The sequence below is a fragment of the Eutrema salsugineum genome, unplaced genomic scaffold (genome assembly GCF_000478725.1).
Source record: "Eutrema salsugineum unplaced genomic scaffold, Eutsalg1_0 scaffold_2, whole genome shotgun sequence".
In the NCBI taxonomy this organism is placed as follows: domain Eukaryota; kingdom Viridiplantae; phylum Streptophyta; class Magnoliopsida; order Brassicales; family Brassicaceae; genus Eutrema; species Eutrema salsugineum.
In genome coordinates this window covers 4733599-4751649 of record NW_006256829.1, presented here as the reverse complement: position 1 = coordinate 4751649, position 18051 = coordinate 4733599, and the positions used below count along the sequence as shown (strand labels likewise).

Here is an 18051-nt window from a genome sequence, read left to right as displayed (position 1 = left end):
TTCCACTTTTTTAGTATTGTATCCTTTTTTATTTTCTGATCCATGAGTGCACCCTACGAAATAATCTTATCCACTCACATAAATTCTAATCACAGATTTCTCTTTTCTCTAGTTGGAAACGTTCTTACAAATTTAGCGTAATTTATAATTGATTTCTATTTCTAAAGTGTTTTGGTCAGCAAGAATAACTTTTTTTGGGCTAAATGTGTCAACCAGATTAACTGATAACAAGTTATAACTCTTCACTGAATATTTTTCGTTGGATATATAATTATTTAAAGAGTGTTATATACTTATATGTATGAATTCTATACTTGTAACTGAAGAAAATTGAAGCACTTTTCTCTTAAACATATTCGGGGCGGGGACCAATGGGAAAAGAAACTTGATCATATTCTCAACGGAAAGGAGTAGAAAGATGTAAAACATTAAAATAAAACATGTCTTCTACTAATATGGAAAATTTGTTTATTTAGATAAACAAAATACTATAAACACATTATCAAAAAGAAATATATTATAAGCACCACCCAAAAAGCGACAAACATTCAAACTCGTTTCAATTTCATGTATGTGTCACTTGGTCAATAATTTACAAATTGTTAAAAACACATAAATGCGTATGATGTGTAAGTTTATGTAGATGAAAGATGATTGAGTTGCATTCCTTTTGCATTTAAGAATAAAGTTGACATAATTATTACAGATTATGTAATTTGTGCGTTCAAAACAAGAAAAATACACACATTCACATCAACAATGTCTATATTGTCAATGCTAACACCCAGCTCAAAGATAGTAGTTAATTTAATTCTAATAACTTGAAAGAATCACACTTATAAATACGATAATATAAAATGGCCCAATAGAAACAAAAATAAGATTTTGAAGAGAAAAAATACTAACATTGTCATTGCCTAAATAATTTAATTTCTTGGGATCAATGACACTGGATAATGCAGATAAGCTTACCTTGCTTCTACACGAGGAAAGCTAAAGATCCATATCTTCAGGAATCAACATTGGATAGATCATGCAATCAAGAACAAAATATTCAATCAGATACCTACTTTCCCTTCTGGTGTTTAAGTTCTTCTAGAAATAAACTCAATATCTCTACAGGATAAACAAAAAAAACAACTAAAGAAAAATGTACTGTCTAAAAAAAAGCTTTAGGTGAGTTTGCTTCAACATGAAACAATGGATGCCCAAAAAAAAAAGCCTAACGTTGCTTGTTAAAGCAACCAGATACTAATCAACATTTTCTATGTTATTTTTCTTTCTATTATATTTACTTCACCAATCACCACCATACCTTCCCTCACTCTTCTTCCAAGTTAAGTTAATAAACAAAATTACAGAGAGGAAGAAGAGTGGTGCAAAATGGAGGAGTTCGTGGTTGAGAGTCTTCTTAGCGGTAACAGAGAGGCTCAAATAGAAGCAGCTATAGAGCTGAGTAATCTAAGCAAGAGGCAAAGACAAAAAATGGCAGAAAGAGAAATCATCATTCCTTTACTCTCAATGTTACAATATCAAGACTGCATCACAACAGAAGTCGCTCTATCTGCATTGCTCAGCCTTGCATTTGGCAGTGAAAGGTTTGTGTTTCTATCTCTATGTTAAACCAATACATTAAGCGGTAGTAACAGAGGAAAATAATCAATCGTCTCTGAACTTACAGGAACAAAGTAAGAATTGTGAAATCTGGCGCAGTACCAATGTTGCTAGAGATACTCCAGTCAGAAACGAAGATGGTAATAGTTGAACTGGCCATGGCGTTTCTCCTGATCCTCTCTTCCTGTAACAAAAACAAGGTCAAGATAGCGTCGACCAGGTTGGTTCAGATTCTAGTTGGGCTAATTGGGCTCGAAACGCTAACGACTCAGGCCAAGCTTGATGGCATAGCAACACTACACAATCTATCGACACTCCATCAGATTGTTCCACTCGTCATAGCTTGTGGAGCACCGTATGCTTTGCTTCAAGTCATGAACTTTTGCGATAAATCCTCTGAATTGGCTGAAAAGGCGGCATCTTTGCTGGAGAACATAATCTCTGAATCACCAGAATCGATTTGCAGCATCAGTGGAGCGATTGGGGTTCTGGTGGAAGCCATTGAAGAAGGGTCAGCACAGTGTAAAGAGCACGCCGTAGGAATATTGCTCGGTGTGTGCAACTTGGACAGAGAGACGAACAGAGGAATGATACTGAGAGAAGGAGTGATGCCCGGATTGCTTCAAGTGAGCGTAGATGGGACAAGGAGGGCTAAAGAAATGGCTAGAGAGCTGCTGCTTCTGTTGAGGGAGTGCTGTTCTGGGTATGTCATCAAAAACAAACAGAGAAAGATTGAGATTGTTGAGAAAATTATGCGGGAGATTGATCAAGAAGGCGAGCGAATACCAGGAACCATGTTGAAGTTGGTAGAAGAGATGATTTCCAAACTCAGCACATAGTCTTGTGCTTCGATTTCCAGGCCTTGTATAAATCATTTACTGTTTTCCCAGAAACAAAGTCTTCTTCTTGTAGGAATCATTAGCCATATAAGTATATGGAGTCTCCTCCGAATCTCGATTCCAGAACACAGGAAAACATTGCCTTAATCCTTTGTACTACAGTACTGGGAGATGAAGATTAACCAGAAAAGGAAAAATAAGTAAATGTGAAGAGAATTTGTAATATTATTATTTCACAAATGATTTAGTCTTCCTACTAAGGCCCAAGACAGTTTTTAAGCCCAAAATACGAACTTCAATATATGTAGTTTCCAAGTTATTAAGAAAAAATATTGGCTTCTACAGGAGATATCTAATCTTAAAAGACGCATGAGCATCGTTGGCAGTGATTTGGTTAATTACTTAAAAACACTGATCAAGAGCAATTGCTTTGTCGATGAGGATTTATGTATGCATCATGCATGTTGCATTGGACACGATGACACGATGCAGTTGGTATCTACTCATTCGTTTTGCCTTTAATTTTACTTTTAGATTTTTTCTTACTTTTAATTTATCAGTTTATGTCTTTTACGATACTATCTTTCTTTTAATTAAAAAAAAAAGGAGGCATTTTCCAGCCCCCCACCATTCCCTGCATAGTTGAATGGGTGTAATTTGATTCCGTCGACTTAATGACATACAGTTACTTGCTAGTCTAATGTTTATTCGATATTCTCCTCCTACGTACGTAATGTAGCGTAAATCAAAAGCCGATTCAAACCAGATTGGTACTGAAGAGCTCTAATATGATCGCAAAATGGAACTTATAAAATATGGTGGGTGCGTGAAAGCTGTAATTGAATATAGTTTCCTCTTATTTACTGTTGGAATGGAATATAACGTCACCAAAAGGAAAGGAACAGTATTGTTTTTGCTAGAGGAGAACAACACAGATATATGATTGGTGGATAATCTAATAATCCATCGTCACATTACAGATGAACTGATGTTTTTTTTTTATAAATCTACTTCTCCTTTTTCCCATATTTACTGTATAATAATATTTGACTGTTTACCAAATACATTTTGTCCTTATTTTACCGACCATTGAAAAAATACACAACTAAATAAGTAAATATCAGTAATCAAACTTTACATGATTTGGTGACATAATACCAGTCAAATTTCATGCTTGTGGTTACCATTACCGACAGAAAATCGAAAATGTATGTTAATTTATCAGAATCAAACTGATAGTAATTATCTTTTTAATCCATTGAAATTTTTAAACTCAAACACTTATCAACTGGTTGAAAATATAATTAGCACAACTTTGGATTTAATATATCTTTTACTATTTAGTATTGTATATTGTTATTGTTTATATCGTTCTCCAGATATTTTACTATATTTTCTCTAAAATTATTTTGTGTTATTGCGTTTTCAATATCTACGAAATACAGAGATTATCTAGGAGAAAAATACATAAATAGCGAGTTAACACAATAATCAGGAAAAGTGAAAACAATTAGCAAATGCACACGCGGCAGTATCAGAGCCTACGCAGAGAGACTACAAATGCGCACATGCCTTCTTCTTCTTCTTCTTCAAGCTCCCCACTCAAACCCAAATTTCTGAGAATCAGAGCCATAATCGAACAATCAAGGTCAGCATTTTCTAATGCATCAACAGTCTCTATCTCTCTCTCTCTAGCTCTGTATCACTCTAGATCTCTCTGTCTTCATTCCCTCTCTCTCCGTCGTTGCAGTTCGGTGATGAGTGTTGAAATTTCAGCCGATCACCAAAGCTTTTTTTTTACTACGTTGCAACCTTTGAGATTCTCCAGTAGCTGAATCTAAACCCTCATCAATCATTTCTTATGGTCCCTTCATTTCTCTGTTCCTTCTCGATTTCCCCACTTATTTTGCGGATTTGATTCCGATTTTTTTTTCTGTTCGTGTTCCCAGTTTTACATTCGTTTGTTACAAATCATGAGTAGCTTGATTAAAATTTTAGTGTTATATATAAATAATTGGTTTATGCATGTAGCTGGAGTGGAGGAAAGGGAAAGGGAACCCATTCGTGAGGGGAATAAGATCGAGGTTAATAAGGCCAAAATCGATGCCTTTGAATGTAGTCAATGATCGTGATGGATCCTCCCGTATTATTTTGACCGACCCAGGCGGATCATCTGCTGAGGTTTGACTCTTTCCTCACTTTCTTTTCTTACAATTTTGCCCTAAAATTTGATTTTTTTTTTTTTTTGGTCTCCTGAATGTCTCTGTAAGAGAAGGAATTTTGATCATAGCATCTAATGAAAGAAGAATTAACATAAGAACTAGTGTTAATCAGAGAAGCTTGATGGTGACCTCTCAGTGATTAGTACTGACTAGTACTTTGAGCTTCTATATTGAGTTTTTTAACAGTTTTGCTAGTGTCAGTCAAAAGCCAGTTGTTATGGTTAGAGAAAACTCTCTCAGAGGTTTTTACTTTTTTTTTTTTACTTTTTCTGCTGGAAATGGTTCAGGTGCTTCTGTATGGAGGACAAGTGGTTTCTTGGAAGAATGAAAGAAGAGAGCAGTTGCTTTATATGAGCAGCAAGGTAAACTGTAAAACAAATCATCTAGACTATTACTCGGATTGGATCCACCAAATATCAATCTTGGCATTCTTTTTTTTTGCCTTCTTATGTTATCTATAAACTTTGGTATGTTGATAGAGATGAATTGATGAATCCATTCTTTCTTCTTAGCCAGATTTCTTCTCCAGCATGTATCAGATCATCTGTAATTTGTGCTTTTAGAGTAGAGATATGAGTTGATGAACACGGCACTAGCTTTCAATAACCCTTTTTTCTGTAATCACTATGTTTCATTTAGGCGCAATTGAAGCCACCTAAGGCGATCAGGGGAGGGTTACCTGTCTGTTTTCCACAGGTTAGGCAATCTGAAATTATTTAAAGACACTGTCTTTTCGTTCCGCCATCAACCATACTTAATCGTACTTGCAGTTTGGAAATTTGGGTGCTCTTGAGCGGCATGGATTTGCCCGGAACAGATTCTGGTCATTTGATAACGATCCTTCACCTCTGCCTCCAGCTAACCAGCAATCAACTGTCGATTTAATATTGAAACCTACTGAAGATGATTTGAAGACATGGCCTCACAGGTGTGTACAGTTGCTAGTTCTGTTAGTTCACTTCATTGTCATCATCTCTTGGCTTAATATACAATTCGCTGTTTGGTGCATAGTATTTGATTTGGTTTGTTGTATTTTGTTACAGCTTTGAACTTCGTGTTCGCATATCTATCAGTCCTGGCAAACTTACTATAATCCCGCGTGTGAGGAACACCGACCTGAAGGCATTCTCCTTTATGTTTGCACTTCGTAACTACTTATATGTATCCGACATAAGGTATATCGCTTTTCATCTGTGTTGTTTTTGTGAGCTTAATTACTTCAAGCATCATCCTGATCAAATCTATTGTTGTTGTCTTGAGTAGCTTCGTACTCTCTCGCAATTCGAAGTTTCCTCAAGAAGATGCATAGTAAATAGACTCTTTAAAAACTCTTTTGTCTAAGTAACATCACATTGGCATCAAATTTGCAGTGAAGTTCGGGTTGAAGGCTTGGAAACACTTGATTATCTAGACAACATGATGCGTAGAGAAAGATTCACCGAGCAGGCAGATGCAATAACCTTTGACGGTGAGGTAGGTGATTAATTCCTTTGTTTTCAGACCAAACTAGTAAACAAACAGAATCTCAACGTACTTTTTTCTTTCCTTGCAGATTGATAGAGTGTACTTGAACGCGCCGACAAAGATTGCAATCATAGATCATGAGAGAAAGAGAACTATCGAGTTGCGCAAGGAAGGCATGCCGAATGCAGGTGCATATAGAGACTTCTTTGACGCGGTGTGATTCAAATAAGCCAAAAAATGATGTGAACTTTGTTTCTTATGAAATCTTTGGTATGAGCAGTTGTGTGGAACCCTTGGGGCAAGAAGGCAAAGAGTATTGCTGATATGGGGGATGAGGATTACACAACAATGCTTTGTGTAGATTCTGGTGCTATAGAAACCCCAATTCTGTTGAGACCATGTGAAGAGTGGAAAGGCAGGCAAGAACTCTCTATCGTCTCATCAAGCTACTGCAGTGGTCAGCTCGATCCACGTAAGGTTCTTTACGGGGATCATTGATATCATCATAACATATATATTTATAGATAAAAAAAACCATACTTGGATTGGAAACATCACTAGTTTTATATTTATAATCGTCTTCGTGGAGAAAGCGATGATGCTCAAGCAAATCTGATAATGATTTGGTTGGAGCTATTGCTCTTTTCAAGTTTCTGACTGACACACAGAGAGATTGGCAAATGTAGTATTTGTGTAACGTTGCCTTGTGTGTGACGGTCGATAATACATCGGTCTTAATATACTGAACCGTCTTCTTCATGGAACAGTGTGTATTCTTCATCGAAACGTTTTACATAAGTCACTAGAGGTTCTTATTCCTCCTTGCTGCTCTTGTCTGTAATTGTAAAGGTCACTCTTGTATTGCCATCGGGTCAGGTTAACTGAAACTATGTTATTCTGGTCATGTTAACCGGAAATGTTACTCTGGTTTTATTCCTCTTCTTCGTCATTCGGATTTTCAGGCTAATGACAATGTTTTTTCTGATTTTTTTCTTTCGGAAGTACTAATTGGCAGCACCTTTACAGTCACCTTGTATTGATGATACCCCAAAAAAAAAAATACTTGTATAGATACCCGAGAACCGTAAAAAAGAGCCCGTGGATTCTGAATCATCATAAAGCCCAAACAAATTGTTAGTTCCGTCAAAAAAATAATTCGCCGTTGCCGGGGATCGAACCCGGGTCACCCGCGTGACAGGCGGGAATACTTACCACTATACTACAACGACATCTGTTAAGAGAATTATGTATAATGGATTTAGACGTTCGCCTGTTTCTACACCGTAAAGAACAAGTATAATTTCACAAGCTAGGTTTTTAATCCACTAATTACGAGAAATAATAGAAAGAGAAAATTTGTTAGTCGGAAACTTTCCACTCTTCATCAAGAAACATTTAAGAATATTATTTTAACTTATTCATCAATCAAACCTTTAAGTAACTTCTAGGGTAAAACAAGAATTTATAAAGATAGATTAAGATAACAAGATGTAACTACTTAATAGTCATATTTTTCCTCCGACAAAAGACATTACTTTATCAAGCTAATTGTGAAGTTACATAATCCTTATGAAGATATAAATAGTCAGGTGGTCAATTTTTGCTTACCGATATGACCATTAAATAGTTACATCGTTTTATCTTAACCCATCTCTTATTTCTTACGTCAAATGTACCACATATTATTATTATGAAGTCATCTATTCTATAAAAGTAAAAACTTCTATTTATTTACAGACCACATAATTTTTCTCAATCCATCTTTTCACAAAATATATTTATTTATTTATTTGTTATATCATCTTTTCTCAAACAATTTTTTTAAGAGTTATAAATACCAGTTTACTTTTGAAAAGACAGTATTTTCTTCTTATTTATTTTTTGTCGTTTTGTTTCCTTGATAGAAAAGAATAAATGTAATGATTGAATTGTATCCATAAATGGATACGTACATAGATCGTTTTTTCTGCGCAGTTGGGAAATCGTGTCCAAGGTTTTGTTGGTTTCATTTTATGCAACTCCATGTGAATACTATTTACTGTTTTAGTTTAATAAATTGTCATTTTATTATACATATTAAAATTCATGGTCCATTCTTGTAATTAATTTGTCTTTGTTTAACTGTAACAAGTGGAAACAACATTATTACACATACAAAATTAACGGTTAAATAGTAACATTTTGGCTTGGTGATCAAGGTAGCTTGGCCCTACAAAAACCACTTAGTTTACGAATTTCTTTGAAGCCCAAATTGCGAAGCTCATTCACTGTTTCGAAGCTGCACAGAAGCTTACAAATTTCAGGTTCGTTATCCGAACCAAACGCTAGTGAAGCTTACAAATAAGATGGAGTATCCGAGCCTGAGGTTTGCTGATTGTGTTCTTGAGGAGCTTTCCTCGAAGCTTAGGTTCGGAAGTAAACGTACCTCTCATTAAGTCCCACTTTCCCGCTCATCGTCACGCGTATATACTTCCTCTCTCCAAAGTCTCGCTCTTTCTCTCTGCTCTTCACTCCATTTTACTTAGCTTAGTGGAGAAAGCCCTTTCTCTCTCTGTCTTTCTTTTTCTCGCTCTCTCTCAATCAATCGTTCTTTGTCTTGGTATTCATGGAAAGGTAAGCGAAGATCTGTTTAAGCCAGATTTTGTTTATATAATCTCACTCAGACTCTACGCTGATTTCGATGACTCAACAACACGATTGTGCTATTCTATTGTTTGCCGGGGGAAAAAAAAGACATGAAGGTCTCATGTTTTTTTGGTATGAAGGAAAAAAAAAGGTCCCATCTTTGTTCCAAACTCTCGAAAAGATTGAACTTTTCTTTTATCTGGGTTATGATTAGTGCAAAATTTCAGCACTTCTTATTCTTCTACTTTGGGCACTCACTACTACTATATTTTTCTCTGTTCTCAGGCTAGTATTATTTTTACTGATTCGTGAAAGCTCTGTTTTGTTTCCGACAAGACATATATATAAGACCGTAATAATCGGGGTAGATTATAAACATGTTTCTAAATCTTCTTCAAACAAGTAGAGATGTTAATAACTTTAAATGGCTTTGCTCTTGTCACTAAAACTATGAAAACTCTACACAGGGCTTGGATTGTGGATGTTCCATGGATCGCGAGCAATGTAAAGAATGCGTCTGCGTCTTCAGCTCTGCAGATTGAAGATTGTGAAGCTCATATAAACTGTCCTAAATGCTGTTACCACATCGACAACAAAAATGTAAAGACCTATTTTACAACATCTGTAATGAATGTAACCGTATGGTTGTGTCTAGTGTGAATACTGAGTTCGTTTTATCAGGTACTGACTCCATGGCCAGGCCTTCCTAAAGGTGTGAAGTTTGAGCCAACTGATGAGGAAGTCATCGAGCATTTGGAAGCCAAGTGTGGGATTGATGGCTTGAAACCACATGTTTTTATCCAAGACTTTATCTGTTCATCAGTGAATGATATCAATTACACTCACCCTAAAAACCTTCCAGGTAATATTATTTATGAAAATTCCCCCATTAATTTGAATATTTGATATTAGTTTAGTAAGTCTTTTGTTTGCAGGTGTGTCTAAGGATGGAAGTAGTTCCTTCTTCTTTAACAAGACGGAGCAGGCATATCCAAAGGGGCAGAGAAAGAGGAGACGGATCACACCGTCTGGTCAAAAGGATGAAACGGTTCGTTGGCGCAAGACTGGTAAAACCAAACCGGTCAAGCTCAATGGAGTCCAGAGAGGCTCCAAGAAGTTCATGGTGCTGTACAAGAGCGCGAAGAAGGGATTAAAACAGGAGAAATATAACTGGGTTATGCACCAGTACCACTTGGGAACAGAAGAAGAGGAGATTGGAGAATATGTTGTTTCTAAGATCATGTATCAGAAACAAACGAAATTCGAGAAAACTACCACTTCTACACCACCAAAATTACCTACGATTTCTGTTTCTGAGGATGGAATAGCTTATGATGATGATACTGAGATGGTTCTTGATGCACTTGTTCAGGTTAGTTCCTTTCTTTGCAAGTATCGTTAGCGTTTTTCGTGCATTGTAGTTTATTTTTTTTTTTTAATGGTAAAATCAGGGACTGGAGAACATTCCAGAAGCTTCTTTTAGTTCGACCTCAGAAGAAAGAACTCAACGAGTTGAAGCTCAATTGTCCTTTATGGAGAAGAAACCTAATTACTGGGATTTTGGCATATGGTCTGAAAACAATTTAGTGCCAGATTTGGAGGACGCAGATTTAGGGACTCTCCCTGATTTCCTTACCGTGAGAAGTTTAAGAAAATTCTTCTATATATTTAGAAAATATCCTTCAGAATTCTTGAAACTCAGATACAATTTTGTGGATTTTTGCAGTTTGCTTCGGAGGACAGTTTATTGAATTGGCTAGATTGATTTGAAACGCCAAAAATAAGGGTTCCATAATGACGTTTTTGTTAGATAAACGAGGAGAAAATACAGAGAAAGAGACACATAAAGCATAGGCGAATCAAAGCATGAATGTAACGTGAGTGATATGTCGCCAGAGACGGCTGTTTCTGTCATCGAAAACACCAGGCATTTTGTTATTTTCTCGGATTCCCTTGAAAAACACTTCAATATTCCTCATTGGTATCCTTTTTTGTTGTTATAATCATATGATATTCTTCTCAATTTTTTGAGCCACGGTTGTTGTTGTTGTCTACTGTAGCAGTGTTTATGTTAGTTTCAGATTTGAAGAATGCATATTTAAGGACTATAGTTTTTTTTTTTTTACGATAAATACCCTCCAATTTTTATAATATAAAAACGTGAAGTTTCTCAACTTGAATCTCTCAGTTTTAAAATACTCTACATGTTGTAAGTTTCTCAATTTCAATCTCTCAATTTAATTGTAAACACAATTTTAGGTGTGAACACAAATTATCTTAATATTTAATAAAAAAATTTCAGCTAGAAAGTTTAAAAGCGTAGATATTTTAAAGTTTTTCATCTCTGTTTTTTCTTTAATTTTTATTATTTTTGAATATAACAATAGTAGTTATTAAATTGTTTTAGTTAAAAATATATTAAATTTTTCAAAAGATTATTATCGATATATAAAATTAAAAAATAATTCATCTATACTATTAAAAGACAAGCAGTTGATGGAGATGAAAAGCTCATTGATTTGATTTGATTGAAATGTATTTGTAGCCAAAATAAGCAAATAATACCTATCAACATTAATTGCTCTGTTTATGTCCTTGGTGACATCAAGCAGATTTTTTCATCTTCTTTTGCAAAACTATATAATTTCCCAGAAAAAAAATAAAGAAAGTATGAATAATGATTACAAGAGTTTGGAAACCCTAATACCCTATACGAACCTATGCTCTATTCCTGAATCTTTTTGACAAAATAACCACACAAAACGATTCTACTAGGACATCGTATTCGACCTGATTTGAACAGTTCAGCTTAGCCATCAATATTATAGCATTTCCATTGAAAGTATCTTAATGAATATCTCAATCTTAAAATTTATTAAAAATTAAAAAATTAATTTATAAAAAAAAATCGGTTCTCAATTGAGAACTTTTAAATATTTTTTTGAGAATTCCTCTCATTGGACACATGTCAGAGTATAAATGGTTCATGTTCTTTTTTTATAAATCATATTTCCAACACTTTAAAATAAAAATAAATAATTTAAATGTTATTTTTTTTGTAATTTTATAAATTGTAGAATGTATCTATTAATATCCATTATGATAATTAATTTTATATTAAAATAATTTTAATTGATATTAGTTTAAGTTATATAATATAAATTAATAATATTTTAATTATTATAACTAAATACAATTAATAATGAAAATAAATTATAAATAATATAATTAGAAAGTTACATTATAATGAATATTTTTCTAATGTAAAATAATATTGAACATAATTTTTAAATAAATTAATTAAATAGAAAATTATATAAAAATAATCATATTGTATAAATAAAATACTTTAATTAACTTTATAAATACAAACGTAAAATGTAATTTTAATATATGAAATAAACATAGAATAACTTAACAAAGAATAAAATTTAAAATACATAACTAATATCATAAATATAAATAAAATATAACAAATAAAATTAACATAAGCTTATATTTTTGTAAAATAAAGTTAATATTACAAGGCAATGACAAATCAATCTAACATAGAAATTTTGATAAGGTAATAACTAAAACATATACACACTTTTATAAATAATTTTATAAACACTTATAAATATTTTATAGATCTTTATATCTATTTTATAAATGTCTTATAAATTTTTATGAGTATCTCTCTTATAAGTAATTTTAAAAATCCTTATAAGTATCTTATTAACATTTATAGTTATATCAATTTTACTAGTATAGATAATATAAATAAATATAATAAATTACTATAATTAAATATATTTAAAATGTAATTTAATATGTTCTACAACACAAAAATTTAAAATTTAAGATAATATTTGACCTAAATTTTTAATATTATCTACACTAAAATATAAAATTTTATAAAATTAATAATATTATATAGATGAGATTTTATAGTGGGAATCTCACTAATGGAGATAAAAATTTGTGTTGAAGTTTAAAAAATTTCTTCTCAAAATATTATTATTATATTTTTGAAATATCCTTAGTGAAATCAGTGGAGATGTTCTTATGGGCTTGGAATATGCTACAAGGAGGCCCAATATAATATATAAAAAAAACACAGGATTGTCGGTCTCTTTGGAAATTCCCAGAGGAGTTGGGAAACCTTTCCTCTATTCCGGAATCTATTAGGAATAGGCAAGTTCAGATATATATGTGTATATAAATGGCGCGCATGAGTAGAAAACAAAAAAAAAACTTTAAGAAAAGCAGATAACATCGATATCATATCATGAAAGCTGATGAAACAATGATAATCAAAGGAGTGAATTGTCGGAAAACGCGGAGGATATGCTACGGAATGGCCATACCGTCGTCTCTGGGTGGTTTAACGGCAACGCTCGTTCAACTCTGGTTCTTGCCTGATGGGGAAGACAAGTTAATGGTCGGATTCTTCGCACCATTGTTCTTGATTTTAGGTCTTTTGGTCGTGAGGTCGTTATGCGTTCCAGTTCCGAAAATTACGCACGAGACTCGCCGAATGGGAGAAGAAAACTGGTGGGCAATCACCATCTCGTCTATGTTCGGTATGTTCTTTCAGTCGGACATGATCCATTCGGTACAAACTAGTATTTACTTCTTTGGGGTAATCATGGGAATCTTGGCGGTCAATCAACTCGATCGGCCGGCTCCAGATATCTCTATCCATCGGGTTCTCTTCACTGTTGCCTTGTCTTGTTTGAGTGGCTTTTTAGGTTACCATTCTTGTCTCGCTATCTTCGTCGCCTTGGGATGTCTCACTATACTTGTTCACTACTTAATTCCTCCCTCTGACGACTTTATTCCTTCTCCTTCGAATTCTCGTCGTCGTGATCTCCATGTGTAGTGAGGGACCTCTGATTTTCACTAAGTTAGACCTTCAGCTTTTTGATTTTTTTAGTTTTTTTTTTCTTGTTTTGGTGTACTTTCTACTAATTGATTTGATTGATTTATAATTTGGTATTGTTCATAAATCGTACCATTATCACCACCTTTTAACTACTTCATCTCGAACTAAATCGAAACTTTGTTCTCTTTAATTGGCCCTCTCGATCCGTTAAATAAATCATGACAAAAATACAAGCTAAGTACGTGCATAGACTCATTTTGTCACTCAGTATGTGAAAAAAACAAAGAGATTATCATAAAAAAACAAAAGTATAAAAAACAAAGATGTTTTAGATATGTTGAATTGGATTTATGTCTAATAGTCTAGAATAAGTGTATTCAACTATAACTAAAAATTTCAATTTCTCAAAATAAATCTCAAAGAAAAAAAAAATTATATTCACAAAGCCTGTAGGCGAGTGTTTCCATTTTCATGGGGCACGGCCCTGTGCCTAACGACTAACAAAAGACTGATAAAGAACAAATACACTTAATCAGCCACCTTCTCTTATGCAGTTTCCAGGTAATAAGTATTTGTAACTCTCAGCCTTTTCGATGAGATGAGCTGGGAGATGAACTGCGGAATAAGACCGAGGGATAGGACCTAACTTTCCGATAATCTCCCTGAATGTATACTCTTCCGGAAGCATATCGAACAGATCAGTTCCTCTACATATCAGATCTTGGATTCTCTTCGGGTTCAGATAATGAGAGAACCTAACCCTGTCGTTGTGGCTGTATGCTTTCATCTTGAATACAAACTCGCTGATGTGCCTGAAACAGAAACTGCAATGCCAACCAGAATCTGCTAAAAGAGTGTTGCCTTGTCGGAAATGAGCGTATCTTGTTTTCCCTGGCTTGTACTGATGAATCGAAGCTCTCCAGCTTTTGTTGTCGACGAAATACTCGAACGAGTACAAGTAGTTTTTCAACTGAAGATGCAGAATCGGTGGGTATCCATCGCACCATCTAAGCAGATTGATGGTATGAGCGCTTGGAATCTCATCAACGTCAGACATTATCAAAAGATCGTCTTCTTCAATACCCGCGAGTCTTATCAGCTGATCCAGTGCGATCCTCTGGTACGCTTCTTCCACAAACGGGTTTTCACCTTTCTTGAATCTTCCTCCGATGTTCCCATAAGTCAGCCTCGGCTCAACGAACTTGAACCGGCCCCGGTTTCCAGCGAAAACCAATGGTTTAGGCAGACCGGTGAAAGTCGAGTTCGATTCAAGAACCACAAACTGTGTTATGTAAGGATACAGCTCTTTCCAACGGATGGTGAGCATATCGACCTCGTTGCTGAACAACACAGCATCAAAAACCCTTCTTGGAGACTCTCTGTGTTTCCAGCCGTGAAGACTGCAGAGCGTTTCCATGGAAGCGTTCTCGTGGTAGTAATGAGGAAGCGTTTGAAACGGCTTCGGTGGCGATTCCCAAAGCGGTCTCAAGAAATATGTGAGCTTCTGACCGTGAAGATACACTCCAAAGATGAAAATCGGCACAATGGTGAAGAAGAAGATATATGTCTTGAAATCGAGTCCCCTTAGAACACATCTAACCCTTGACAAGGCCTTGCCTGCTCGAGAACCGTCCTGCAAACAACAACCACAGAAAAAAAAAACTCAGAAGGTTTCAAGCAATAATCAGAGAACTAAGAATCAATATAATATCCACAACACTTTATAATGTCCCTCCCTCCCTTCAGAATCGAAAATTCTCTAAAAGAACACGAAGTTAGAATCCAATTCGAGATAACAATAGCACAATCCTTTCTATAAGCACACACACAAAAAAAAAAAACAAAATCAAACCCTATAACAATTAATGCCAAATTTTCCACAGCTCCAAAACAAAATCTAAGTTTTAGAAGACGAAGAATTACATTAAACATTCGCTTGAAAATTTTCAAATGTTTTAGACAACGAAAAACAATCCAGAAATCATCCTCTCGATTCTTAAAACCCGACAATTGTATAAGATTGAGAAGTAATCTATAATCAGAATCGGAAAAGGAAAACCGCATTACCACCAATTCTCTCATTCCAATTCCAGAAGAAAAATTGGTATCGGAATCACGATTCGCTTAATGCCAACGAACAAAAAAACCAAATCCGATTCATAACGAAATCGATAAGGAATTACAGCAAAGTTGCGGAAACCCGACAGAGATTAGGACTCGAAACTCACCTGTCCACAAACATCTTCGCAGATATCGTCCGTCTTCTTCGAACTATAGTATCCATCGGACATGATTTTACGCAGAAGAAAACGATAAAATTTTGCCTAAGAAGAATATCGAACCCCGAAAATCGAAGCCCGACAAATCAAAAATTCTCAGAAACTCGAACAATAAAAACCAACAAAATAATTTTAAGAAGAAAAAACAGAGAAGTCGAGTATAAATATCCGGGAAAAAAATAGAAAAAAAAAACTCTCTTATAATCTAATCCTTCTCGTCTTAGGAAAACTGTAACGCCAATTATAGCCGTTTGATGCTTTTGGTTTATATACATTCCTGATACTGCTGGATTTAATCTCTTAATTTTATTAACTTTAATTAAAGGAACAAAATTAATAGCTTTAACGAGGCTCTAATTTTTTAAGTTGACAAAAAAACAAGATATAGGACAAATATTATTAAAGGACAAGAGGAATAACTTCATCCCTCGGATTTTACTATAAGCGGGTCTGGACGTCGATCCTACGGTCAGAATCATTTGTGCCATGATGTAATGAAGTTAATTTGCCAATACATAATTTGACAAATTAAAAATTTAAATACGTATCAGAAAATAGTTCAGCAAATTCAACTTTGAATATTAACTTTAAATCTGAAAACAGTAAGAAAATTAAACTTTACAAATTGAATTCAGCCATTTTTGGTAATGCCGGATAATTGGTGATTATTGAAGTGTTTATAGGGTTATACGAGGAAATAAATCTCATTCCTATCCAAAATAATTTATTATTGTAAACCTTTTAACATGTTTTTATCTGTGTTAATAAATAAATAAATAAGAATAAAGAAATTGATGCTATAGTCAATATATACAATAGTACTCAATACCAATGTAATTATTGAGGTGATATGTTTGGACATTAATTATTTTCTTGGGTAAGTTTTCCTATTTTCACGCGTTTTTCAATAACATCAGAAAATCAACATTTGACTTCCATTCTTTATACTCTACTATGATAGAAAATATCAAAATCAACATTTATTCAAAGTTTAATTTTAGTTTTAATATAAAAAGTTTAATTTTCTTACTGTTTTCAGATTTAAAGTTAATATTCAAAGTTTAATTCGCTGATAGAAAATCAACATTTGACTTCCATTCTTTATACTCTACTATGATAGAAAATATCAAAAAAAAAAACTATTTTTTCAAAAAAAAAAAATCAAAATACCTGTTTCTGATCATTATATATAATATATATGCTACTAGATATATATCGGAAAACAATTATTCGTTTGATTTTTGTATTGATGATAATTTCTAGTATCATATAACTTGGTATATATCCAAAATACAAATATTTGTTTGAATTCGGTCTTTATCAATTTCTATGGGCGCGTCAATGCACGCCAATTTTCTTGTAATTACCATCAATTTTATTAATTAATTAATAAGCAAGCTCAAGTTGCAACACTCGACCGGAATCGGTCATTATGGTAACCCAAAGCTTTGGAGTTGGGTTCGTGAGTATCACGAAATGATATGTTCTTGTCCACCATACTGTTCGACAAGTATGATAACCTATTATTCGATTGTTTTTTTTTTTTTGTTTCTTCAAACATTATATGATTGTTTAACATTTCAAATAACTCGAAGTAAATTTTATTTTTACTTTTGCAACTGCGTACATATATGGACTTGTGTGTATATCTTACCTCTTGACTTTACAGTTCCCTCTCCTTATAACCATCGAAAAATATATAAAGTTAATTATGCTACTCTATTCTGAACGATTTCGAAATCTAAACATTGGAATGAGATGACTGAGCATTGAAATTTGATTATATCTTTTCGACAGTTGACTATAATTAATACTACGTGTTATGGTTTATTTCCTGTTTCTTTCAACTTTCAACCCCAAAACTAGTCAACCAAAATAAATTAAAAGCGTGATGATATAAATATCGAGGAATAAGCAAGAAGAATATTATAGGAAACTTCTCAACAAATACCGTACTTATTACTCCAGTGATACAGTATTAAGGGACCTTGGATCCAACAACTCTAGACCTAGACTCGAATAGAGATGTTTGTTGACCCAACAGGTTATATTAGATATCCAAACCTCTTCATAGTTATACGTATCTATATATACATTTATTTTCATATCTATCGACCACAGTTTACAAAACACGCGTTCAC

General features: G+C 33.9%; 4 protein-coding genes, 1 long non-coding RNA gene and 1 other non-coding gene across 7 annotated transcripts; 3 read left to right on the top strand and 3 right to left on the bottom strand.

Moving 5' to 3' along the window:
- Positions 1-1024: 1024 nt before the first annotated feature.
- On the top strand, positions 1025-2475 carry LOC18017227 (U-box domain-containing protein 3). Its single transcript, XM_006399900.2, has 2 exons — positions 1025-1598; positions 1682-2475. Exons 1-2 carry the CDS (start codon positions 1384-1386, stop codon positions 2451-2453), a joined length of 987 nt encoding a protein of 328 aa, XP_006399963.1. The 5' UTR covers positions 1025-1383; the 3' UTR covers positions 2454-2475.
- LOC112086728 lies at positions 1490-2648 on the bottom strand. The gene is made up of 2 exons (XR_002899596.1): positions 2401-2648; positions 1490-2313 (listed from the first exon to the last, which is right to left on the bottom strand). It is a non-coding gene; the product is annotated as an uncharacterized LOC112086728 (long non-coding RNA).
- Positions 2649-3983: 1335 nt separating this feature from the next.
- On the top strand, positions 3984-7056 carry LOC18017226 (putative glucose-6-phosphate 1-epimerase). 2 transcript variants are annotated; one of them, XM_024156255.1, is made up of 10 exons: positions 4076-4101; positions 4204-4317; positions 4485-4634; positions 4963-5037; positions 5315-5371; positions 5446-5603; positions 5719-5850; positions 6046-6148; positions 6228-6327; positions 6420-7056. In XM_024156255.1, the coding sequence occupies exons 2-10, from the start codon at positions 4315-4317 to the stop codon at positions 6635-6637; spliced, it is 996 nt and encodes a 331-aa protein (XP_024012023.1). In that variant the 5' UTR covers positions 4076-4101; positions 4204-4314; the 3' UTR covers positions 6638-7056. The 2 variants fall into 2 exon arrangements, with proteins under 2 accessions (XP_006399962.1, XP_024012023.1); XM_006399899.2 differs by lacking the exon at positions 4204-4317 and having other exon boundaries at positions 3984-4101.
- Positions 7057-7296: 240 nt separating this feature from the next.
- On the bottom strand, positions 7297-7368 carry TRNAD-GUC. The gene has a single exon. It is a non-coding gene; the product is annotated as a tRNA-Asp (tRNA).
- Positions 7369-9214: 1846 nt separating this feature from the next.
- LOC18017225 (SUPPRESSOR OF GAMMA RESPONSE 1) lies at positions 9215-10529 on the top strand. The gene is made up of 5 exons (XM_024156485.1): positions 9215-9364; positions 9446-9626; positions 9700-10136; positions 10216-10401; positions 10491-10529. The coding sequence occupies exons 1-5, from the start codon at positions 9215-9217 to the stop codon at positions 10527-10529; spliced, it is 993 nt and encodes a 330-aa protein (XP_024012253.1).
- A 3464-nt stretch (positions 10530-13993) lies between these two features.
- LOC18017224 lies at positions 13994-16140 on the bottom strand. Its single transcript, XM_006399897.2, has 2 exons — positions 15860-16140; positions 13994-15264 (listed from the first exon to the last, which is right to left on the bottom strand). Exons 1-2 carry the CDS (start codon positions 15920-15922, stop codon positions 14164-14166), a joined length of 1164 nt encoding a protein of 387 aa, XP_006399960.1. The 5' UTR covers positions 15923-16140; the 3' UTR covers positions 13994-14163.
- Between the last annotated feature and the right edge of the window lie 1911 nt (positions 16141-18051).